Source organism: Globicephala melas, chromosome 5, assembly GCF_963455315.2.
Source record: "Globicephala melas chromosome 5, mGloMel1.2, whole genome shotgun sequence".
Taxonomy (NCBI): Eukaryota; Metazoa; Chordata; class Mammalia; order Artiodactyla; family Delphinidae; genus Globicephala; species Globicephala melas.
The window spans coordinates 76313982-76339596 of record NC_083318.1 but is presented as its reverse complement, the minus strand read 5'-3'; the positions used below and the strand labels follow the sequence as shown (position 1 = coordinate 76339596).

At 42.1% G+C, this 25615-nt stretch overlaps 2 protein-coding genes across 2 annotated transcripts in view; both read left to right on the top strand.

Moving 5' to 3' along the window:
- The window catches only part of IGFBP7 (insulin like growth factor binding protein 7), a 77241-nt gene that overhangs the window by 6705 nt on the left and 44921 nt on the right, over positions 1–25615 (top strand). The gene's annotated exons all lie outside the window — the stretch shown is intronic.
- Positions 9929–11712, top strand: LOC115865674 (UPF0500 protein C1orf216). Its single transcript, XM_030880665.2, has one exon. It carries the CDS (start codon positions 9929–9931, stop codon positions 10616–10618), a length of 690 nt encoding a protein of 229 aa, XP_030736525.1. The 3' UTR covers positions 10619–11712.

The following is a 25615-nucleotide window of genomic DNA, read 5'->3' as shown; positions in this document are numbered from 1 at the left end:
TTCTCTAATAATTAGTGATGTTGAGCATCTTTTCATGTGCCTCTTGGCCATCTGTATGGCTTCTTTGGAGAAATGTCTATTTAGGTCTTCTGCCCATTTTTCGACTGAGTTGTTTGGGTTTTTGTGTTTGAGTTGTGTAAGGTGTTTGTATATTTTGGAAATTAAGCCCTTGCTGGTTGCATCATTTGCAAATATTTTCTCCTATTCCATAGGTTGCCTTAAGATTCTTTTAAAAGTCTAGAGAATGGACTTGAGGATACGGGGAGGGGGAAGGGTAAGCTGGGACAAAGTGAGACAGTGGCATGGACATATACACACTACCAAACGTAAAATAGATAGCTAGTGGGAAGCAGCCGCATAGCACAGGGAGATCAGCTTGGGTGCTTTGTGACCACCTAGAGCGGTGGGATGGGGAGGGTAGGAGGGAGGGAGATGCAAGAAGGAAGAGATACGGGGATATATGTATATGTATAGCTGATTCACTTTGTTATACAGCAGAAACTAACACACCATTGTGAAGCAATTATACTCCAATAAAGATGTTAAAAAAATAAAATACAAGAGTTTCAAACACACACACACACACACGCACGCACACAAGATTCTTTTAAAGGAATGTAATCGAAAGAACAAGTTAATGTTTCTTTGTGGTTTGGGAATTAAATGGACGGTGCCTGACCTACTGTTCTACAGCTCTTTGGGAGAGGAATTAACAGGCTGGAATTAAATAGCCACAAGGCACATTTAAATTGCACAGCAGGAAGAACTTGCAATAAAAGCTGTTGGATACTGTAAGTGCTATGTGGGAGTCAGGAGAATTCTGTTTCCAAGATTCCCTTTTAGGTTATCTCTCAGCTTCGTAAGGGAGGAGGGGAAGTGTCTGGGAGAGGATGTTATAACTTTTAAGATCTTTTGCACTCTAGACCTACGCTACGGAGTGATTGAGCTGAGAAGGCATTTATTTGATGCCCTTAGATACGATTTCCATCTTTCTCTAGAGCCTGCCCTCAGGGTTTATTACAGACTTGCCTTCTAGAAGAAACTGCCTTATAAGGCTCTCTTTTGGGTAGTTTAGTGACAGAACTCCCTTGGATAGGGTCCAAGGCCAGCCAGCCTTCCCTCATTCTAAATTCCTCCCCACAGTGGATAAGATTATGGTGCTTCCTTTACCTCAAGCTACCCCACAAATGATCTCACCTCATCTGTGTTTTTAATTGTAAGATAAATAACATCTTGTTTTTAGCAACTGTTTGAAAAAAAAACAAAAAAAAGGTGAATTATTGTCAAAAGAATTTTTAAGCCAGGGAACATATGACTAACGTTTTTTGTAGTTTAGATCCGGGAGTGGCACCGTTAAAAAGCTTTGAGATGGAAGCAGACTTAGGAATATGTAAATGAATGAGTCTAGTTACTTTAGGAAATTTTAAAGATTTCCCAGTGAGTCCTTTACTCTTTATGAGGGGGGTAGGAGAGTGGGAGGGACTATAGAAATCTCTAAGGAAAGCTTTGCCAAGCCTGATGACTTGTGTGGATTTTTCAGGTTGATCATAGACCATCACCCCACCAGTATCCCACTACCCCCATGAAGTCTCCAAGAGAAAGTGAGGAGGTCAGGAGAAAAAAAAAAAAAAAAAACAGGTTGATAATGGAGGGAGGGGTGTTTTATTCTTGACTGAAAATTAATGTGTAAAATGGTTGAATTCTGTTTTATCCCAAGCTGGTTTAATGGCAAGTGATCCGGTGCCTTTGAAAATGCTTATCTGTTGAATTGACTTAACCATCCTAAGAGGAAAGCAGGGTGAGGTTAATTAGAAAGAGCTGGAGCTAGCAAGAGCCCCACCCGCTCAGGGCCTCCACCAAGCAGTGGGTTCCCAGAGAGAGGAGGCATCCATGAAATTGCCTGGGCCCCAAAGCAGGTCCAGGTTGCAAAGTTTGGTGTCTGAAAAGTAAGAAAGGTTCAGACCAGGTTAGACAGACCTAGTAACCCACTGTTGACAAAGCCCCGTTCACATGGTCTGAAGTTACTTACAGTAAGAGTGTTGGCAAGGCCAAGGACAAGCCAACGTGCTCAAAGTAGAGTTTACCACTATGAGAAAGGAACCCCCTCCAAACCTCAGGGTAACATATATAATAAATGAAGGCACAGTATAGTCTACCTACTTCACAGGATCAATGCGAAGGTCAGATTATAGAATGGATATGAAGTCCCTGTAAAACTGTGCGGCACCAAATAAATGCAAAGAACCGTTATTGACTGGACTGTAAACTCCTTTGGGACCAGAACCCTACATAGTGCCTTGTAGGGTGTGTTAATGATAACTGATGTTTGTGCAGCACTTAGGGTTTCTGTGGATGTTTCCTCCAAAACCTCACAACAGCCTTGGAAGATAAGGGGAATGATTATCCCAGTTTCCAAATAAGGAAGTGAAGGTCAGCCATCACACAGCCAGTAACTAGCAGTTCTGGTACATAAATCTAGGAATTCTGCTACAGCCTTGCTGTTCACAGTGTGGCATGCAGACCCAGTGGCATCGGCTCTGTGTACATACTGTCTTTCTCTTCTGTAAACCTAAAATTATTTCCAAATTAACAGCTTAAAACAAAAGGGATTCACAAAGTCAAACTCTTGGGTGTGAAAAAGCATTAGGAAGAGCTTAATGAATTTATCTTGCTTCTGTTTGCCTTTTGATGAATCGACAAGGGGGATATGTGATACATTCCCGTCTAAACTGCTCTAAAAGAGCTCTTTCAATAGCATAAAAGAGAAATTCTATATGATAACAGAGTTGATATCATAGTTTAATTAGCTTTTTGTGGTAATGTGGTACACCTTGTAATAAATGTCATAATATATTCAGCAAAAGATGGTATGTCTTCAATGAATGAGTGTCTCTGGGGCGCCTTTGTACAGATCCCTGAGCCCAGTCTAGAGTCAGCCCTTCCAGGGCCAGATTGGAAGTCAGAGAGCCAGTGTCTTTAATTGCAACCAAGAGGCTCTTAAAGATCCAGTATGCTGGGGGCAGCTGGCCTGGATATTTTCCCAAGCAGGACCTCTTGGGGTATAACGTTTGTGTGTGGTGTTTGATCACTGGCCAGGCCTTTCTGGTAACTCCAAGCAGGATATAGGAGAAAATCACTAAGATAACTGTCAACACGCTCAAGTGTGTGCTTTCACCTGAGGTTTTAGCCCTGAGTGCTGACTGAGGCCTGCCCCCAGCATGGAGCCATCAATATTCCTAGCTGGGATAATAACATTTACTCCACATCTCAGCTGTAGTTCATTGTAGGTCAGTACTCTCTTCAGGGAATTTGCATTTTTAGGGACTGAAGCATATTTTTTGTCAGTCAAGTGACAACTGGCAGAAGAAGGAAAAATCCATGTAGGAGTTTGAGAACTCAAGGTAATCCATTGTGACTTTATGAGAAAGAGGAAGACACGCACACTTTAATATTCTAACAGGCAGAAATGCAGCTGACTCCAATCACCCTGTTCTTTCATGTTGTTTTTCTTGAAGAAGGGATGTCTCTCGCTTTTTTGGAATCTTGTCTTTTTCTCTGAGTGAGAAAAGCTCAAAGACATTTCATTTACATTCGGGCAGATTAGCAGGCCGGTGGTCAACTGGTTGAATTGGGAAAGCTTCAGATCTGACATCTGTTCAGCTCTCTTCTGGCCCGACCTCAAGCAAGGGAGAAAAAGTTATCAAGAAATAGATCTCCTGGAACCTTCAGAAGGTTTTGAAAGAGACCACACAGAAATGAGCCTTTAGGAATTTTCAGGATAGCCCAAGCCTGCAGGATGCAAAGCCTGCTCCCTTCTCCCTGGGAGCTTTCAGAACTTTCTGCTCAGGGAACGGAAATCCAAAAGTGAATTTCAATAGCAGCTGCAGCAATTACACCGCAGCCCTGGCTTCCAGGGGACACCCCTCAGGAAGCCGTAGAGCGCGTGATCCAGAATGAAGTGCCCAGGCGGCGGTGCAGCTCTGAGTTAGAGGAGGTGAGGCCAGGGATCCGTGCAGCGAGGCCGCTTATTAGAGATGCTCAGCCCAGCTGGAGAGGGCAGGCTGGGGCAGAGATGAAGATGCTGCCTGAGTTTTGACAGGTCAGGACTGTGGAGCCAGAGGCCGCTCTCTGCTCAGGTGTGTCTCAGATCAGAGCTGCAGAGCAGAAGACAGAAGCTGATCCAGCTTGGCTGTTTCTACACCGCCGAGCCTTTGATGCACTAGAAGATAACTGTCAGGGCCAGGGCAGGCCTGTTCAGGACCCAGTCGTGATGTGGGCAGGTTGTCAGCCCCGCCTCATCTGAAGCCTCTTTCTTTTCACCCGCTCTGCCTGGCCTGTCATTACACGCTGCCCCTTTTTCCTGTCTGACTGAGTGCAAAGAAATGTGGTGTTCTTTCTCCACCTCCCACCCCTTTCTTAGCTACAGAGCCTGGCCGGCAACTTTATAAATGGTGAGCTCTGCTCAATCTGCTTCCTCAACTCCATCCCCAGACTCATGAGCCATCTCCTGGCTTCCCCCACAAGACAATGAAGACGCGGACACTTGGTGTGCCACCCCTATAACGCAGCCAGCTCGGTCCACGTCAGCCAGGAGTTGGCTGTCCCTTCTCTTCTTGATACTCCTTTGGGATGCAGTTTTTCAGATGTCTTAGGAGCCTAATCCATTCCGTGTAATCAGCCCCAAACCCTGTGACCCCTCTCAGGTCCAGTCCAGAGGGTTGGGGAGATGGCCACATCCCATGGTGACCATGGGCTTAACAGGTCCCCAAGGCTGACCCCAGGCCTGACTCTTGTCTTCAACTCTTGTGACTATGCTGGTCACCAGAAACCAAAATGTGCCTGGTATGCATGGGAAAATACAGCAGAGGGGTGAGTGGGTGAACTTTGGACTCGGACCACCTGAGTCAAATTCCTCTCCGCCACTTAACTGTTTGTGTGACTCTAACCTCCTTGATTCATAGTTTTCTTACTTGCAAATCAAGTATAATAATACTGTCTGCCACTTAGGGTTGTTGGGAGCTTAAGTGAGATACGTGAAAAGCACTGGTACCTGGCATATAGTAAAGTCTCATTAAATGCTGTTTTCATTTCAGTTTTTATTGTTATTAGCATCATAAACCCTGGTATGAGTTAGTTTATAAGTGCCTTGACTGTGACGTCTTGATGTCTTAACTTTGACCAATCCAAACTATCTCCAGGTTAGATCTGAAACCTGTGTTTAGATCTATGCAAACAAAATAGCAGTGTAATGTTCTTATAAACAAATCCCTGGAAACTTCCATCTAGCTCTTGTTCTTGCGCTTCAAGGATTCCGGGACAGGGAGTCCTACTCCATCGGGGAGAGATCCCAGAGTCCAAATGCACAATCACATGGGAACCCCGCAGGATACCTGCCGGAGGATTCACTTTGCTTTTACAGCATGGAATAGTTCCATCTTCGAGCGCAGGTCACACACAGTATTTTCTAATAACACCTTTTAGGTATAGAGGACATTTTGGATTTTCAGGACACTCAAATTCAGTAATTACTGGTCTATTTCTTCCCTACATGTATAGGAAATGTTGTGGGGTTTTGCTGGTTGGTTCATTTAAAAAAAAAAAAAATGGAGTTATTGTCTCCAAAGAGGAATGTGAACCAAAAACACAGAGATTGGCAGAGGAAGAGTATGATTAGTATCCATTAAGTCCATATTGGGTATTACCCTTGACTTTTAGAGACTTATTGATGGAAATAATAAAGTCTTTTGTTTGCAATTCACGTGTCCCTTCTTTGGCTTTCATATGTAGCCTTAGCTTAGCGGGAACTCATTTTAAAAACTCAAATGTTTAACTATAAACGGGCATATTTAGACTCAGGAAGGTACCCACTTAGGTTGGTTCTTTGCATCCATCTGAAAAGTGATAGCATCCACTTCCCAGTATAAGGGGGGAAAGCAGAAGAAATGAGGTTGTGGAGAAGAGATTTAAGAAGCTGGATAACTTTGCAGATTCCCCAGCGTCGGTAATTTTGAGTGAAGTTGACAGAACATTGGGACTACTGCCTCTCCATGCACTATATACCCTATCACCTTCTAAAGCAGTAGTTCTTGACCTTGGCTGGACACCAGATCACCTAGGAAGTTTTATAAAATTGCTGATGCCTGAGTGCCGCTCCAGGATGCTGGTTTAATTAGTTTGCTTGTGATCTGGGCAGCAGGACTTTTAAAAGCTCCCCAGATGATTTAATGTCCAGGCGAGGTTCGGAACCATTGTTCTTAAAAGACTTCGTGTGACCTAGGCGGTGCATCGTTTCCTCGGGATAATTATAGTAATGATGGGCCAATTTTTGCTCAGTTCATCCAGCTTCTCGTGTTTTACAGCAGGATGACTTTTCAGGCTATCTAGTACACCGCAGGAAGCGGAAACCCTAGAAGACATGATCACTCGATACAACACAAGCAGCTTAACTGCTTAACTGCTTCCTTGACTGTTTCAGTGCTGGAATCTGAATCGGACGCAATGAAAGTATTTCTACATCCATCGGTCTTGTTGGTATTAATAAAACTTTGAGTACCGCAGTACTTTAAGTATTCACCTAAAGCGCACAATCCAACCTTTCAGTCGCGTCACTAGAACATAAGTCCCGTGAGCCCAGTGCTTTTTATCCTTTTTGTTCATTGTTGAATTCTCAGTGGCACTAAATAGACCGCAAGGTTACAGTGTGAGACCAGGAACGAGAAGGGGGGTGTCGCCTTGTTCGACCTCAGCTGGGCCTCACGTTTTTTGCCACTCTGTGCATGTCCAAGGATGATTTGATTTGGGGGTTACCAATCAATTTTAGCAAGTAGGTGGATTCGCAAATACGGAACCCACAAATAATGATGATCAACACTGTTAGAAAGGGTCAGATCAGTGACAAGCAATAGGGAACTACCAGGGTTTCTGAAAGCAGAGCACACGTATGGGTTATGCCTCCTTTGCATAGTTCTGGTGCTTGGAGGTGCGCGCTAAGCAGGTGCTTAGAAGATTATTCTTGGACCCGTGACCCAGTTTAACAAACACATGTGCTATCCCTGTGTTGACTGTCCCCGTGATCAGTCTTTATTTTTGCCCTGCACCCACCTGCAAGCAGGACTCCCATCCCAAAGGCGTTCATGAGAAGTGTAGATTTTACTAAGTCTTTGTAGGGTGGCAGGAAGGTCCTCCCGTTTCTCTCTCCAGCCTTACCACCAGCTGGTCTCCTGGGTGCCCTTCCTTTCCTCACGCAGAGCCAGGCTCATGGTGCCATCCCTCACCTTGCCCGCAGCCGGGCCTCTCATCCCTCTCCAGGTTTACGCTTAGCAGTCGGGCTCTCTCCTGGCTCCTATGAGTTCACGCATCACGTAACTCGGGAAACAACGGTTACCTGGTCCTCGCTGTCATTAGAAGTGGAAAATGATAATGACTTCCCTGTCAGTCAAGTGCCTGCTTTCTGTAAATGCTGTGCAAGGTGCCATAATAAGGAAATTTGCAGTGGTGAGGACGATAATGTCCCTTCTCTAAGAAGCCTACAAACCTGTGGTCCATCTGGTGGTTGGTAAAGTGTGGGAAGGCAGAAGTGGCATTTACACTAAAATAAAAGAGCCCTTTGTAAGTCAGGTTAATAAGAATGCATAGGAGCAAAGAATACACACACATATGTACTCAACTCTTTATCATTGGAAGCATTTATTTTCTGTGCAGTTTATACTGGAAGGGAAAAGATGAACAAAAGTACATTCATGTTTGTGGCCTATGAATACATCATAATTTAATTATAGACTTAAGAGCTTATAAAGAATGTAACTATGGCTAGGTGTGTAGTAGATAAATGAATTAGCTATTACTTTGCCCAAAGTGCCATTCCGGAGAGGAGACGAGTGAATTTTATTTTTGTTTGCTCAGAATTGAACTAAGTATAGAATATTGATCCAAAAGAATCTTTAAGATTGTGTTTAAATACTTTGGTAACACTAAGAAAGAAACTCAGTAAATTCACTTTGCTCTACCTAATTCCCTGGCAATGTGTAAAAGCAAAATTTTAAACAGAGGCAGTGACCTACTGAGACCAGGAGGATATATTTTGCAGCTGCTAAACAGCCATCAGATGTTTAGCTTGTCGGACAAACCACAGTGGGTTTTAAATTCTGGACTTACATATCCTTGTTCATTTAATTTCAGCTGTGTGTTCTGGGAATGTTAATTCCCAGAATTAATTTCATTTTCAATAAAGATCTTTGTTATTGAAGAAAAATGTTAAAGAAATCTGTAGAATACATTGAAATCAATCATTAATATTTTTATTCTACCCAGTTCATATTTTATTATATTTTATTCTAGTGTTTTTCTAGGCATGTATTATACAGCCATTTTTGATAGTGCTATCCATATATTTTTTACATCTTGTTTTTCATTTGTAACTATTTTCCATGTGTTTAAAATATTTTATAAATATTTACAATGTTGCATAGGCATTTGAATGAGCCATAGTTTACCCCAGTTTTCCTCTGTCAAAAACAAGCTTTAAATTCACATCTTTGGACATATAGATCTTCTTTCTTCTGCATTATTTCTTTAGAATAGATTGCAAATTAGAATTACTGATTCAAAGGTGTGAACATTTAAACATTTTTTGATACATGTTGACATTGGTAGATTCCAGGTTAAAAATTAGCCTCTCCAAAATAATTTAAACAAAAGGCCAAAAGCAAAGCATTTCAATATGCCATTGGAATTACTTTTTAATTATCTTCAGACTTGGGTTATTCTCGTGACTGCCCCACTCTGATGGCATAGAGACCATTGAGAGTTGTTCCTTCAGCCCAGTTCCCATTTATGAAATTTGTAACAACTGGCCAAAAAACCGAGGGCCCTGCCACTCATCTAGTTTGCGTCCAAGACTGCCAGGCATCGGGAATAGTTCAGATCAGCTAGAACTCTGCTTACATCATTGAATTGGGGTTTATACAAAGCACGTGCATCCCTGCTAGAGTAGCTTGAAAATGTCTGTTGCAGTGGCAGCCACCTATATGGGACATAAACAGTAAAAACTTTGTGAAATTTGGAAGGTTTGTCTTTGGTATTTTTTTCACAGAAGAAAATAAATAGCCTTCACAGCTTTATTTGACTACAGCCAAATATACGTACAATTGATTCTCAGCATCTCTTTAAATATGAGTTGTGTGCATAATACCAAGACCATGGTTTGACCCCTGTTTCATCTCAGTTTGTGAGATGCACTGTTACTCTCCACTTTTCAGTGAGAGCCTGTGGCCTGCTCCACTTCATAAAACTGGAAAAGAATCTACTTACAACATTTTACTGCACGTGTCCTTGGGGCTTTCCTTGGGTCCTTAAAGAGACTGGCAAAGCCTTGTTTCTTTTTTCCTTAAGTCCTTTAATCTCCAGCACATTCAGCAACAAAAGTCTTTTGTAAGGCAGTTATTCCAGCTAAGACAGTAACTAAACAGTGCTGAGAATATATTTATAAAATGGAGACTCTGTATGTGATTGTTCGGGTGGAATTTTTCCCATATTTGACTGCGAGAGAGGAATACTAACAAGACCTTAAATCAACATAGCACAGTACAGTTTATAAGCATTTTCACCTACATGCACACATATATCACCTTTTTAGTCCCCACCAGAACCCTGTGGTGTGTTATCCGTACGTTATAAATTAGGCAACCATGATTCAGTTTGAATGCCCAAACAGAGCCCTAATTAAGGGGGAATCCAGTGAAGCTGGAGCAAGGATTTTGGGTGAGCTATTGTGTAGATGGGCGCACACACACATACCCGTGTGCCCACATTTAAAGCCACAGGAATGACATAGGAAGACCTGTATCACTGCAGACCACCAAAGCTCAGAGACTTTACAAGTGAGGATTTGGGTCACCTCATAAGGAAAAAAACTCCAGCTGAAGACCAGATGTTTGCCATCCAGCCAGGGGTAGCTGAAGGGGGGCAGTTCCCGGGGGACGCGCCTCCTGGAGTATGTCAGCCCGAGCTTCAACCAGACAGCAACTCCAACTTCATGGCAAGTGCCAAAGATACCAATGAGAACTGGCATGGGATGCCAGGCCAAGTGGAACCCATACTGATGAGGAGCTTCTCTGAGTTGCCCTCTGACAACCAGGCCTTCCAGGATCCTGGACTCCCTGAGGGGGAGGTCCGCAGCCCACCAGAGGGGGCAGAGATCCCTGGAGCTGGGCCTGAGAAGATGGGTGGTGCCAGCACAGTCTGCTCCCCTCTGGAGGACAATGGCTATGCCAGCAGCTCCCTGAGCATTGACAGCCCTAGCTGCAGCCCTGAGCCTGCCTGTGGGACCCCTCCTGGCCCTGACCCTCCAGCTCCCCTTCTGCCCTCGGTGGCCCAGGCCGTACAGCAGCTGCAGGCTCAAGAGCGCTATAAAGAGCAGGAGAAGGAGAAGCACCATGTGCACTTGGTGATGTACCGTCGCCTGGCCCTGCTCCAGTGGATCCGGGGCCTGCAGCACCAGTTGGTTGACCAGCAGGCCCGTCTGCAGGAGAGCTTTGACACCATTCTAGACAACCGGAAGGAGCTTATCCGCTGTTTCCAACAGAGGGCAGCACCATCCACACCCCAGGACCAGGGCTAAGGGCGTCTCTGCACAGGTGTGCAAGGGTTTATGTATATATTTGCAGACATGTGTGTTGTGCACAAGCAAGTACAGATTCTTTGCTGGTGTGAGTGCAGGGAAGCATAAGTGAGTATGTCAGTGCTAGCATGTAGGCAGATGTGCACAGGCCACGTGAGAAGCAGCAGCCCTATGTGTGAGTATGTACATATGTGTATGTATAGTATGTACGTAGGAGGAAGTAAGTTTGTATATGCATGTGTGGATGGGTACCCCACGGTGTGTGTATGTGTGCATGAGTGAAGATATATATGCAAAAGATGTGTGTTTCTGTATGAGTGAGTTTGAGCGTGCAGATTTGTGGTGGGTGTTTGTGAGTGAGCCCTTGTGTGTGCAGGCCTATTTGTAGGGGTGCATGTGTGCAGGTGCGTGCATGGGATGTATACATTAGGAGCATGTATATTTGCAGGCTGACTCTGGAGCAAGTGTGTGCAAATATATGTTCAGTTGCACACGTGGGGCATCCATGCATACCTTATGTTACCCGTGGTCTCCACTAGCCTTTTTTCTCCACAGGGTCCCACTGCTCCCTGGAGAGAAGGCTAGCCTGCTCTCAGTATCTGAAGACTGTGGCTGAGCCTTTCTCTTGGATTTCTCGGCTACCTCTCCTTATCCCTCCCCTTCACTCCTCCCAGATCTTGCTCTGCTAAGGCTGTTGTCCCTGATGGTGGATTTGCTGTAGGAAGTTAGGTCGCTACTCTGGCCTATTATGGTTTTTTGGCTGCAATCTTGCCAAGGCAATTGGTAGAGAACTGGTATCAGGGAAGGGAGCTAGAATGGTGATGGACACCATGGCAGGCATGGAGGCGGGATCAGAGGAGAAGATAGGGGACTGCCCCACTTGAACTCAGCCATTGGGCACGTGGGAGATGGGGATGGGGGAGATGATGATGGCAGAACCCTGAGAAGACTAGGAGAATGGGAATTCTACAATACCAGTTCCAAACAAATCACACCTCTCCACTGCAAGGGAGCTGTTGCAAACCATATTGACTTAAGCTTCTGATGAAAAGGAATCTGTGTTAATATAATGTCATATGTCAACTACACCTCAATAAAAAAGGAAAAAGAAAAAAAAAAATAAAATAAAGCCACAGGAAGCTAAAATTGAGTTGCAGAGCCAGTTAAACATAAATGCTTCATTCCAGTTCTTGATCTGTGCATTTCAGTTGCCATTCCTAAACTTGTGTCTCCATTAAATTGCCTGTATTGTGTTTTGTTTTGTTTTGTTTTGGGCGGGGGGCTGCGTTGGGTCTTGGTTGCTGCGCGCAGTCTCTCTAGTTGTGGCGAGCGGAGGCTACTCTTTGTTGCAGTGTGGTGGCTTCTCTTGCGGAGCACCGGCTCTAGGCATGCGGGCTTCAGTAGTTGTGGCACGTGGGCTTCAGCAGTTGTGGCTCACGGGCTCTGGAGCACAAGCTGAGTAGTTGTGGCACATGGGCTTAGTTGCACCGTGGCATGTGGGATCTTCCTGGACCAGGGCTCGAACCTGTGTCCCCTGCATTGGCAGGCGGATTCTTAACCACTGCACCACCAGGGAAGTCCCGCCTGTATTGTTAAGTTACTTTGATTATTACTAAAGTATGGAAATGCATATACTTGTGCTTGTTTTGTTAAACCATGTATGTATTTTTGAAGAAAGATGGAAAATCCTTCTTCGAAGAAAGAGAATCCGAAGCTGTTGTTTCAGCAAATAACCTAAATTCAAGGTTTTGGCAGTGGCAGTTGTCTAATATAGCATGAAATAATAATTCCCCAAGTGCTTGTGATTAACTTGGTTAATTAAGGTAGTCCAACTCCCAAAGCAAGCACACTGCCAGGATCTGTAAGCTTTGCTCGGTGAAATAACCAGTGTGCCATTCAGTGTTCTGAGGGAAGTGCAAAATAAGTTAGAAAAGGTAATGAGATAAATCGCTGCTTTCACATGTTTTCTAACAAATAAAACCTATATCATTGAAGAGCCTAAGGAGAACTTTGTGAAGAACAAATTAAATTTTTAATCAATTTGAATAAAATTGAGTCTCAGGGAGATTTCGGGATTTTTTTTTCCTTGTGTCACATGAATTCATGTGCGTGTGCTTCATCTTTGTGGAATGAGAATGTGACCCACTGAGAGGTCCTTAAAACTAACAGTGTATCATAAGAACTAGAAGGCCTTGACCTCAGATACTGCCAAAGAAAGCAGGAAATAGTAGGTTTCTCATGAAATTGTGACATTTATCTCAGACTGAAGAAATTCTTAGTCAGAGGTGAAGGAACATTTCTCAGCAATTTTCTGAATCAGTCGTGTAATTTAGTGTGCATTATATTTTAGTTTGCAAATACTTTTTAGGTTATGTGAGCTTGTACCTGATGTGAAAGTGCCATTCTTATACCAGTTCCTTCAACATATAAGGGGATGTTTAGATTTGGGGAAGGGGAAAAGAAGAATGATCACCCAAAAGCACAAGAGCTGGTCTCTCAGTAAGGAACATGTTCAGCTGCAAGTAATAGAAAACCTGGCTACAGTGGCTCCCTTAGAAGGGGGTTGGTTGCTTGCAGAACAGAGTCCAGGTGTAGACAGCTATTGGTGTGGGTTTAACAGTTCAACAGTAACAGCTTGGAGGACCCAGGTTTGTTCTTTGTGCTCTGCTGTCCCTTGTGTGTTGGCTTTTGACTTCATGCCTAATGGTCACAAGGAGGCTGCAGTACTTCAGATCACTGAGTCCTAATTTCAAGGCAATTAGAAGGAACAAGGAAAAGGGCAGTGCCTGTCCCATGTCCCATTTTATCAGGTGAGCAAAAGTTTCCCGTACACTCTCAGCAAACGTCTATCTCATTGGCCAAAAATGGGTCACTTGGCTACCTCTAGCTGCAAGAAAGACTGAGAAGGAGGGTGGAGATTAGGGCAGAGTCTGCCTACGTACAATGTCTGCTATAACTGGGCAGCAGTTATTAGTTTTACACTTCAGAAACAGTTGCTGGAGGCAAATTCAAAGGATGACTGGAAGCTCAGTGTTTGAGAGTCCACAGACCCCCTCAGATTTCACTGAACAGTAATCAGTTACTTTTGAGAAGCAGGTGATGACATAGATCATGGCTGGGGAAAAAAAAAAAGAGCTTTCTAGAAAAATATGTCATTCCCAAAATTCAGTGGGAAGAGGGAAGAAGTCCTATGTAAAAGGTGCCAAAGATCTTCATAGAGACCACTTTGAAAGAAACGATATTTCACTCCTTAACAGTTTCCTTAACAGAAATGATGGCTAACAGATTTGAGGGTTCATGCCTTATTTGCTTTAAATACGTGGAAAGGGATCATTTGAAATTAACTCAAACAAGGAAAGTGGGGTTTTTAATTGTTTGTGGGTAAGAGCTGTAAAAATGCTTAGAAAACAAGCATACTTTGATTTTTCATAAATTGTATAAAGATGAACTTCAGTTCATCCTCCGGTCTAAGTATGGTGAATTTCTAATTGCTGTAATGTTTTTATGCTTATTTAAATCATATGTATTGCAGAGATAAATGCTTGAGAGCAGGAGGTTCAAGTTCCCACTCCCCCACTTACTAAATGCATGATCTTGGGCAAGTTACTTCTCTGAGCCTCAGTTTTGTCATCTGTAAAGTGGGGACGATATTGCCTACTTTTCATGGTTGTCTTCAAGCGTGGTACTCAGCACACACAGTAGGGGCTCACAGTCTGGTCATTACCCTCATATTAGTTGTAGTGCCAATGCTTCTGGAACAGCCCCCAAATGTCATCCTGGTACTTTTACCCTTCTTCCCTCTTTTTCTGTCTTTTTCTGCAAGGATGCCTAGAGATGTGGTAATCAAGGAAGGAGGCGGCAACTGAATGGTAGGAGTAATTTGGGGGGACTGTATGGAGAAAATGAAGGCTATTCTCGCCCAAACTAGTCCAGAACCTCTTTGTCTTTATATATGTATAATTGGTACCCTGCCTGCTTCCAAAATGGAATATGAGGTAGTCTATATCATCACACTCTTCAGGTGTAACAATAGTGTTCTAAAAATACTAATCTTGTATCAAATCACTGTGTTGTATACCTGGAATTAACATGGTGTTGTAGGTCAATTAGACTGCAGTTAAAAATAATAATAAAATAAAAATTAAAATAAAGGGTATGAACATTTGGTATTAGGAATGAAAAGGGTGGCTATAACCTATAAATACAATAAAATTTTATAAAATTATAAAAAAATTTTAAAACCACTAATCTTAGAAGAGTCAGAGTCCTGATTATACATTGACCAAATGTGTGATTGTGAGCACATTACTTAATCTCCCAGTCCTGTCTATTTCCTCACCTGTAAAATGGAACTACCAAGACCTGTATTAAAGGGTTAAGGTTATGGGAAAGAAATGAGGTAATGGATTTGAAGGCTCTTTGTAACTGTAAAGCCCTGTATGAATGCAAGATTTGATTCCCTTTGATTTCACCCGTCGTTATAGCAACAACTCTCAAATATGCCCAATTAGTTAACTACCTTGTGTACACCTGTGTCAAATGTTTACTTTTTAATATGCCACCCCATGTACGCCTTCCCTTCAAATCACTACCAGCAAAGAGTGCCCAGGAACTGCTTATGTTATAATGTTAGCCTGAACCAAACATAATTAGTGAGGAAATCTGCCCCAACAAATTCATACACAGCAAAAATATAAAGTAGTTTAAAATCAGCATCCATTTGAGTTAGTCTTTTCTTCTCCTGCCCTCCATTTGTTGAGTAATCAAGAGTTGGCAGTGCTCTCCCATCTAGAAGCTCGTGTTGCATATTGACCCGGAAAGGTATCAGTCCAGGTAACGATGGCCACTTTTATGTTAACCATCAATCACTTTAATGAGTACAAGAAAGCATCCTTATCACCCTGCCATAAGCAACAGGAATTAAGAATGTCTCCTTCGTCAGTTAACTATGTGCATGTTTTCTATGTGTCAGGTGCTACACTGGCACTGTGGCCATGGAACAGGCTCCAGTCTCCAGGAGTTACAGTTTAATAATGGGACCGTGGCAACAGCAGAGTTTGTTGATCTCCCTGAATTCAATCCCCTCATAAAAACAGAGCCACTGGAAGGATGGTTGCCAGGACCTGGGGGAAAGGAAGAGTAGGGAGTTTTTGAGTGGCTATAGAGTTTCAGTTTTGCAAGATGAAAAGAGTTCTGGAGCTCTGTTGCCCAACAATGTGAATATGCTTAACACTACTGAACTATACACTTAAAAATTGCTAAGATGGTAAATTTTATGTTGCATATTTTACTACAGTTTTTTAAAAAGTAAAAAATAAAGCCACTAGATACCAAAATCAAAACCCCATGGACAGCATTTACCACACAAAAGTGACAAGCTAGCCCTGTGAATCCCAAAATATAAGTGGCTTTAAACAAGCCCCCTGTGCTGGGAGGCCTGCATGATGTCAGCAGCTCTGTGGAAGGAAGCAGAGGGAAGTAATGAGGTGAAGACAGATCTGATAATAGGAAAATTCCAACATAGCCAACAGGTGTTCACTTACTGGAAAGTGTCGTGCACCCAGTCCATTAGTGGGTGAGTGCAAGTACCCATGGGAGGGTCTATGGAGCTGGAGCATCCTGAGCCCTGTGAATTCTCACAGCTGACTAGGACTCCCTTCCAGGACAGGGTCCTTCACCAAGGAGAAACTTCTAGAAGTAGAATCAAAATTGAGCAGGAGAGAGACAACAGAGATGAAGGAAAGACAAAAGCAGTTGGGGAGGGATTTAGGTCCTTGTGATTGCGAGACAGCTCAACAACAACCGGAGAAAAGAGGATCCTATCTTCTCATGCATTCCACATTGCTATCAGAGAAAACCTTTCCAAGAAATGCTCCTGTAGATTTATTCGTGAGTCTCATCAGCCAGAATTGGAGCACACACGCATGCCTGCACCAATCACTGCCAAGGGGAATGAGACACCATGATGGGCTGACACCAGTCATAATTCACCACTTAAGAATTAAGCTGCTTCTGTCGCATGAGAGACTGAAGACCCAAACAAAAGCCTGGTTTGCCATCAAGGAAGAAGGGGCCTGCCTACTGGGTATATAATCAACAGTATTTGCAACAATGTGCTATCTTCTATCTTGCCATCATGCCCAATTATGCCTCTGATCTTCCAATAGTGCAGTCACACCAAGTCTATGGGAATTCTTCTGTTAATTGCAGTTGGTAGATATGTTATCACACATGCAAAATGAGTCTTCAAGGGTGACATATGCAGTTGTTTGAGCCTTTTCAAAATATCCTCAATTCTCTTGGGTAAGTTAAATACATGCTCTACTACCACAGTATTAATTTAAATAAGTATTATTGACTACCTAATATATCAAAATAATCTTTGAATTATGGCAGGATGTAGAATGAATAAGGTATGATTTCTATCTTTAAGGTTCCTAGACTATAATATAAGGTATAATCAACCACATTCAAGCCTGTGACATAATTTTATTGTCTAAGCAGAATAAGTCTCAAGCAGCACCTGGGTCTCTTATCAAGTAATTCTCCTAGGGAGCAGCTCAGCACCAATTACATAAAAATTTTAAAAATTTTCCAGTGGGGAGGTAAAAAAAACAAAAAACTGGGGAGGGAAACAGAACAAGGAAATCTCAAAGAGCAAGTTACCATCTTTATTTTTGAATAATTAATTTTAGATATTTTAATAGCACATAAAATGGTTGGTAGGGTGTACTTCTATTTTAATGTATAGAACACATAAAATGCAAGTTCTTTTTAGAACTTACTTTAATATAATGCCTTTTATACAAAGTAGTGGCCAAAGCAGGGTCAAACAGTTTACCCCGCTTCCTACTGCATGCAAAACAAATTCAAGATGGATTAGCACTCCAAATAGGAAAAAAAAATTTTTTTAACAAAAAATTCAAGATGGATTAAAGGATTAAATGCAGAAAAGTAAAAGTAATAAAATAGAGCTATTCTGATAACCCAGAAATCATAAAGGAAAAGGTTAACAGCTACATACAAGTTTTAAGCTTGTATTCAGTTAGTCAGGCATTATTTTTATTGGGAGCGAAGTATGTGCCAGGCACTGTTCTTTTTTTTGCGGTACGCGGGCCTCTCACTGTTGTGGCCTCTCCCGTTGTGGAGCACAGGCTCAGCGGCCATGGCTCACGGGCCCAGCCGCTGCGCGGCATGTGAACTCTTCCCGGACCGGGGCACGAACCCACGTCTCCTGCATCGGCAGGTGGACTCTCAACCACTGCGCCACCAGGGAAGCCCCAGGCACTGTTCTTGATGCTGAAGATACAGCAGTGTGCTAAAGAGCCAGTATCGCTGCTCTCAAGGAGCTTACATGCTATATGGCAACCAGTACCACAAATAAATGTCTGTAAAAAAAACAAAAACAAACGAACTTGAAAGACAGTCATAGCATGGAGAAATTATTCGCAAAATATAAAGAGTAAATATCTGTAATGAACAAGAGCTCATATAAATTGATAAATGACCCAAAGGCAAATAAACAGAAATTATAGTGAATTAAAGTGAGAACAAATGCAAATGGCCAATAAACATGTGAAGAGTTGCTCTGAAAAGTTGCTCAACCACACAAGCAGTCCTGAAAATGCAATTAGAACAGCAATGACATACAGCGTTTCCCCCTTCAACTGGGGCTAATTTTTTAAAATTCCTAACTCCCATTGCTGGGAAATGTGTGAGGAAATGAGCACCCTCATACACTATCACTAGGTGCAAGAATTCCTAACTTTTTGAAAGTGATCTAAGAATGTCTATTAAAATTACACATTCTCATACCCTTGACCCAGAAAGCACATTTCTTGGAACCTATCCCACAGAAACAAAAGCACTAAGAATATGTGTAAGAATATTTGTTGTATCATAGTTTGCATATAGAAAAAAGTTGAAACACCCTGAATATTATTAAAGAGGTACACCCGTGTTATGGAACATTTTGCTGTTATTGAAAAGAATGAAGTTGATTTATGTGTATTGACTTAATAAATCAATATATGATATATTGATCACTGATAACAGGCAATTTGTAGGGTGATAGGTATAAACTTTCTAATTTAAAAAATAAAATGAAAAAGTATATGGATGTATAAACTGTTAACAGGTTATTGGGAGGTTAGGATTATCATGAGATTAAAAGTAGACAATTTACTGTCTATATACTTGTATATTGTTTTAATTGTTACAATGAGCATGTACTTTTTTTTTAATCATCTTGAAAAACAATTTAACTTATTCAATGATGTTTTGGAGGGTGGAACTATAATCAAAGGTGGAAGTTGCAGGAAGGCTGATTTTAGTTCACCTAAGGAAGAACCTTATGACAACAACAGTGATTCAGCAATGGATTTGGGAACCTTGGTTGAGGGTTTCTGGAAGTATTCAGACAGAGAACCATAAGCTGTTGGAGAGCAGACTTTTGTGTCCAGTTTGAGGGTTGGACTAGATGACTCTTAAGGTTCTTTCCAACCCCAATAGTTTTATAATAGCTTAATGTTATACAGTGAGACTTGTGATTATTTTTTATTAAAGGTTTTTTCATTGAGATATAATGGACATACAACATTATATTCGTTTCAGGTGTGCAACATAATGATTCAATATTTGTATACTTTATTGTGAAATGGCTACCACAATAAGTCTAGTTAACATTCATCATCACACATAGTTATAATTTTTTAAGGTATACTCTCTTAGCAACTTTCAAATATAGTATTATTAACTGTAGTCACCATGCTGTACATTACATCCCTATGACTTATTTTATAACTAGAAATTTGTACCTTTTGCCCCCTTCGCCAATCCCCTACCTCTGGCAACCACGGTATCTATAAGTATAGTTCTCTGTATCTATGAGTTCCATTGTTGGTTTGTTTTAGATTCTACATACGAGATCATAATGGTATTTGTCTTTCTTTGTCTGACTTATTTCACTTTTCATAATGCCTTCAAGGTCCATCCATGTTGTTGCAAATGACAAGATTTCCTTTTTTATGGCTGAATATTATTCCATTGTATATATATACAGCACATCTTTATCTATTCATCCATCAGTGGACACTTAGGTTACTTGCATGTCTTGGTTAGTAAAAATAATGCTGCAGTGAACACAGGGGTGCATATATTTTCGGGTTAGTGTTTTTGTTTCCTTCAGATAAATACCCAAAAGTGGAATTGCTGAATCATAATGGTAGTTCTATTTTTAATTTTTTGAGGAGCCTTCATACTTTTTTCCATAGTGGTTGCACCAATTTACATTCCCACCAGCAGTGCACAAGGGTTTCCCTTTTCTCCACATCCTCCCCATCACTTGTTATTCCTTCTCTTTTGATAGTAGTCATTCTAACAGATGTGAAGTGTTATTGCGATTTTGATTTGCACTTCCCTGATGATTAGTGACATTGAGCACCTTTTCATGTACCTGTCGGCCATCAGTTTGTCTTCTCTGGAAAAAGTGTCCATCCAGATCCTCTGCCTATTTTTCAATCAGATTGTTTGGTTTTTGGCTGTTGAATTGTATGAATTCTTTATATGTTTTGGATATTAACCCCTTATCAGATAATATGATTTGCAAATATTTTCTCCCACTGGTTGGTTACCTTTTCATTTTGTTGATGGTTTCCTTTGCTGTGCAGAAGCTTTTTGATTTGAGGTGGTTCCACTTGTTTATTTTTCATTTTGGTGTCAGATTTGAAAAAGTATTGCCAAGACCAATGTCAAGGAGCTTACCCCCTATGTTTTGTTCTAGGAGTTTTATGGTTTCAGGTCTTACATTCAAGTCTTTAATTCATTTTGAGTTAATTTTTGTTTATGGTGTAAGATGGTGGTCCAGATTCATTCATTCTTTTGCATGTGGCTGTCCAGTTTTACAAACACAGCTGTTGAAGCGACTATTCTCCTCCCATTGTATGTTCTTGGCTCCTTTGTTGTAAATTAATTGGTCATAAATGTGTGAGTTTATTTCTGGACTCTCTATTCTGTTCCATTGATCTATGTGTCTGTTTTTATGCCAAAACCATCCCATTTGGATTACTACAGCTTTGTAATATAGTTTGAAATCAGGACATATCATGCCTCCAGCTTTCTTCTTCTTTGTCAAGATTGCTTTGGCTATCCAGGCTCTTTTTTGGTTCCATACAACTTTTAGGATTGTTTTCTCTATTTCTATGAGAAACACTATTTTGATAGGGATTACATTGAATCTGTACATTGTTTCAGGTAGTATGGACATTTTAACAATATTCTTCCAATCCATGAGCAAGGGATATCTTTCTATTTATTTGTATTTTCTTCAGTTCCTTTCATCAGTGTCTTATAGTTTTTTTTGTTTGTTTTTTTAAAAGAAGATGTTGGGGGTAGGAGTTTATTAATTTACTTATTTATTTTTGCTGTGTTGGGTCTTCATTTCTGTAGGAGGGCTTTCTCTCGTTGTGGCAAGCGGGGGCCACTCTTCATCGCGGTGCGCGGGCCTCACTATCGCGGCCTCTCTTGTTGCGGAGCACAGGCTCCAGACACGCAGGCTCAGTAGTTGTGGCTCACGGGCCTAGTTGCTCTGCAGCATGTGGGATCCTCCCAGACCAGGACTCGAACCCGTGTCCCCTGCATTAGCAGGCAGATTCTCAACCACTACGCCACCAGGGAAGCCCAGTGTCTTATAGTTTTTAGTGTACAGATCTTTCACTTCCTTGGTTAAATATATTCCCAAGAATTTTGTTCTTTTCGATGCTGTTGTAAATGGGACTGCTTTTCTTAGTTTCTCTTTCTGATAGTTCACTGTTGGTATATAGAAATGCAACTGATTTGGGTATATTTATTTTGTATCCTGCAACTTTACTGAATTTGTCTATTAGTTCTAACAGTTTTTCGGTGGAGTCTTTAGGTTTTCTATATATAACATTATGTCACCTGCAAATAATGACAGCTTTCCTTCCTCCTTTCTGATTTGGATGCTTGCCTAATTGCTCTGGCTAGGACTACGAATACTATGTTGAGTAAAAGTGGCAAGAGTGGGCATTTTCATCTGGTTTATCATCTTAGAGGAAAAGCTTTCAGCTTTTCACTGTTGAGTATGTTAGCTGTGGGCTTATCATATATGGCCTTTATTATGTTGAGGTATGTTCCCTCTATACCCACTTTGTTGAGGGTTTTTATCATAAATGATGTTGATGAGCATGCACTTTTGTATTTTTTTTAAATACCAACAAAATTAAAAAAAAAATACTGTACCATTACAGCATTGGTGATCCCTGTGTAACATGATAAAAGCTGCTAAATTTGTGAAGGGAAATTTTCTTTCCCTTCTTTTAATTACCAAAAAACTTAATTAGATTTTGAGTGTAGACTCATAGATCTAGAATGATTCTCAAGTGATATTTTAGTTCACCATAACCATCCAATGCCCACATCCTGTATCATCCCAGTCTATGAGATTTCAAATTTGACAGCTCCAAAACACCAGTCCTGGAAGAGTTTTCTTGGACCGCAGTTTAAGACCCACACTGGTCTAGAACGGAAAGTTCCAGAGTGTCCTTTGCAAACTCAGGGTTACTCTCAGGAAAGTCTTTCTTATTGTGACTCATGTCCTTTGGGCTGAAGCTTATGCCTATTGCCTCAGCTTCAGATATTAGAGACAAAAATATCAGAAATTATTGTTGGCACCCAAAGGACCTCCTAGATGATTGCTTCAAACTTCCCATTTTAAAGATGAAAAAGCTGAGGACGAGTGGAATGTGTAACCTGCCTGTGGTGAGAGTGGTACCAAAACCCACTTATCCTACCTGCCAGACCACACACTTTCTATTGCCTTAGTCATACCTTCCTCTCAGACACACACCTGCATCACCTAGTTGAGTCTACATACAGTGCCTTTCACGCATTGATACAAGGTCTATTAGATATGTACTACTTACAGAACTTCTGAAGCATAAACTAATTTATCAATATCAAAGGCCCAAGAAGGCAAAGCGATTTTTCCTACTCCAAAGTAGGAGTGTTTCGGAGCAAGGATAAAACTCTGAATGACCCTCATTTTGTGCTGAGGACCTAGAACCTCCGCTGTTTCCAGGCTCCATGCTAGAGCTTTGTTTTAAAATCAAGACCCCACAGGACCCACAGAGCTAGAGGATTTTTTTTTTTTTTTGTACCTATTCAAAACTGAAGCCCTACAGCCATCAGGAAGCTCAAGTTTTTTGCTCAGCTTCTGCCTGTGTCTGGGCTTAGTGAAAATCCCTGGGTGGTAGTGGATGCTTCTAGCACCGAATGGTTTCTGTACAAAGTCCAGGCATTCCTCCTGGCCTGATAGGAGGGTTACACCACACACACAGAAGGATGTGACTAATACTGAATGTGACTTCAGACTCTGCACGTCCAGACAACTTCTGATAAACATTTAAACAGAGGTCAAGAATGTTTTCCTTTCTGAGGGGAAACTATGCAGTCTATGGTGTGAGTGGGAGGGAGTAGAGGGGAATAAATCTAAACATCAGCTTCCTCCTTCCATAATTCTTAAGCATTTTAGCAGCAACCATTTTTAATACTCTGACAGGCTTTCCTACTTAGGACCCATAGATGGGTGCTTGCCAGAAGAGGAGAGAGATGGAAAAGGTGAAGATCCAGCAATTCCAAAGTGATTACCAAGCAAGTTTGGAGCTACGCAGGACAATTAGGGCCGGTTTCCCTGTTTCCCGCCCTCAGACCACGAGTGCCCTGAAACGTATGCCCTCAAGGCACAATTTAAGTACCCGGTTGGGATGCTCCCTTCCTTTGCTGACAAAAGGGGGAAGCTCTGTAGAGGAAATGGGCGTTGACTTCTGGGGGAGGAAAGGTGAGTTGGTCCAGATGGGACTTCTCAGCATCCTCAGCCCACCCGAGGAATTCTGGGGCGTTGGCCCAGGACAGGGAGCAGAGATTGAAGAGCAGAGAGCCAGCATAGATGTCCCCTTCACAGGGGAAAAGAAAGCAGCATAGTTTCTGTGACCCAAAGGGCTTTCACTGGTAGTGCAGATACAGTGTCTTGAGCACTTCCCTGCCCATGGGCTGTTTGGTTTGTCTCCTTACATTTCCTGGATGCGTGTGTGTTGAGGGAAGGAGATGTAGGTAAAGACTGGCATTCTGTCTCCCCTGTACTAAATAAAAAGCAAGAAGAATAAATGTCAGTCAGCAAGCTCCCTCTCAATGGGAGGAGGGAATTCAGTATTGGAAGAAGAGACGTTGATGTCAACTTTAGTGAAACCCTTCATGTATCTGAAATCAAAGTTCTTTTGAATATGTCAGCTTCAGTTATTTCAGCCATTACCTCTGTGGCCGGGAGCACTGAGGACCAATGTAGGTAGAATGCAATTGTGTCAGTTACTCACTGTTGAGTTTGTTTGTTTGTTTTTGCGGTACTCGGGCCTCTCACTGTTGTGGCCTCTCCCGTTGCGGAGCACAGGCTCCGGACGCGCAGGCTCAGCAGCCATGGCTCACGGGCCCAGCTGCTCCGCGGCATGTGGGATCTTCCCGGATCGGAGCACGAACCCGCGTCCCCTGCATCGGCAGGTGGACTCTCAACCACTGCGCCACCGGGGAAGCCCACTTACTGTTGAGTTTTAAGCAGGTGGAGATCTCATTTTGAAGTCATGACTGTGGACTCATGGAGTATTCCCATACTCCATTTTAGACATGAGAGAGAACTTTACTTTAAAAAGCTAGTCTTCAGAAAGCACATCCACTTGTTTGTTGATTTGTTTCTTCATGTAGTCATTCATTAATTCATACATTCAAGTGCCCTCCAAGCCCTATGGTGGGCTCTGGGGGGATGGAATGGGCCATGTCAATGGGCCATTACTCAGGATGAAAGTTCTAGAGTTAAACGTACCATAGAATCCTGGCCCTGCTACGGATACGCTCTGTGCAAGGTATTTAACCTCTCAGAGCCTCTGATTTCTCACCTGAAAATGGGACTAATAAGCATAAACACCTCATTGGATTCCTGTGAGAGTTACCTGAAATAACATGAGAGAACCTGCGCCGTTCCTGGAATATAATAAGCTCAGTACGTGGTGGTAGAGGCAGTATTAGAGGTTATGGTAAGGATAGTAGTAATTTCTGTTATTAGCGATTACTACTATTAATGAGACCAAGAGCACAAGAGTGAGAGAGCAAAGCAAAAGTGATAGGTTTCAGCAGGCGAGAGATTGCTGGACAGGAGAGGACTTGTGGGCTTTCTTTCCCTTGAGCTCTATTAGTTTTTTCAATGACATCTTAGTGGAGAAATTTGGAAATTCCTTTCCCTTTGCCTTCCATTTTCTATTACATTCCTGAAAACCGAAGCTTTGGTACAGCATTCAGCTGGAAGCTACATCCCAGCATTTGCATTGACCTTAGAGTGCTTAAGGTAATTATTCTGTCAATTATTTGACTTTTTAAAGTGTGCTTACCTTGAAGAACCTCTGCAAAGGAGGACCATGTTAATGTGTAACATGGAGATAAGCAGGGTGCTGCTACATTTTATTTCTTTTTTCTTTTTTCCTGGCTGTTCAACTGGAAAACTGAAATGGTTCTATTTGCATCTCATAGGGCAGTGTTGAAAGGTGGGGATGAAAGAGCTTTTACTCATGAAGTACAGCAGAATGTGAATTTTTGCAACACGAATTGCAAGGAATCACCTGCAATTTGTTTTGGTTTTAAGAGAAAAAAGGAAATTACAAGGCAATGTAATACCTTGCTTGAAAAAGTGACAAGACAGCAGAGAGGATACTCTTGAGTTGAACCGAGTAGCTGTGTGCATCTGTTGTAGATGGAATGAGTGGTCCCTACTTGCATGGAGAGCAAGGTCATTTTTCTTACCCTAAAGAGAGGGAGTTAACCATCGGTGCTAGAGGAAACGTGGAACAGGAAGGAACGAGCAACTGCAGCAGGAGGCCTGAGTTGAGCCCAGGAGGGTTGGGGACCCTGTGGGCGGGAGCCAGCTGCACCCATGTGGCA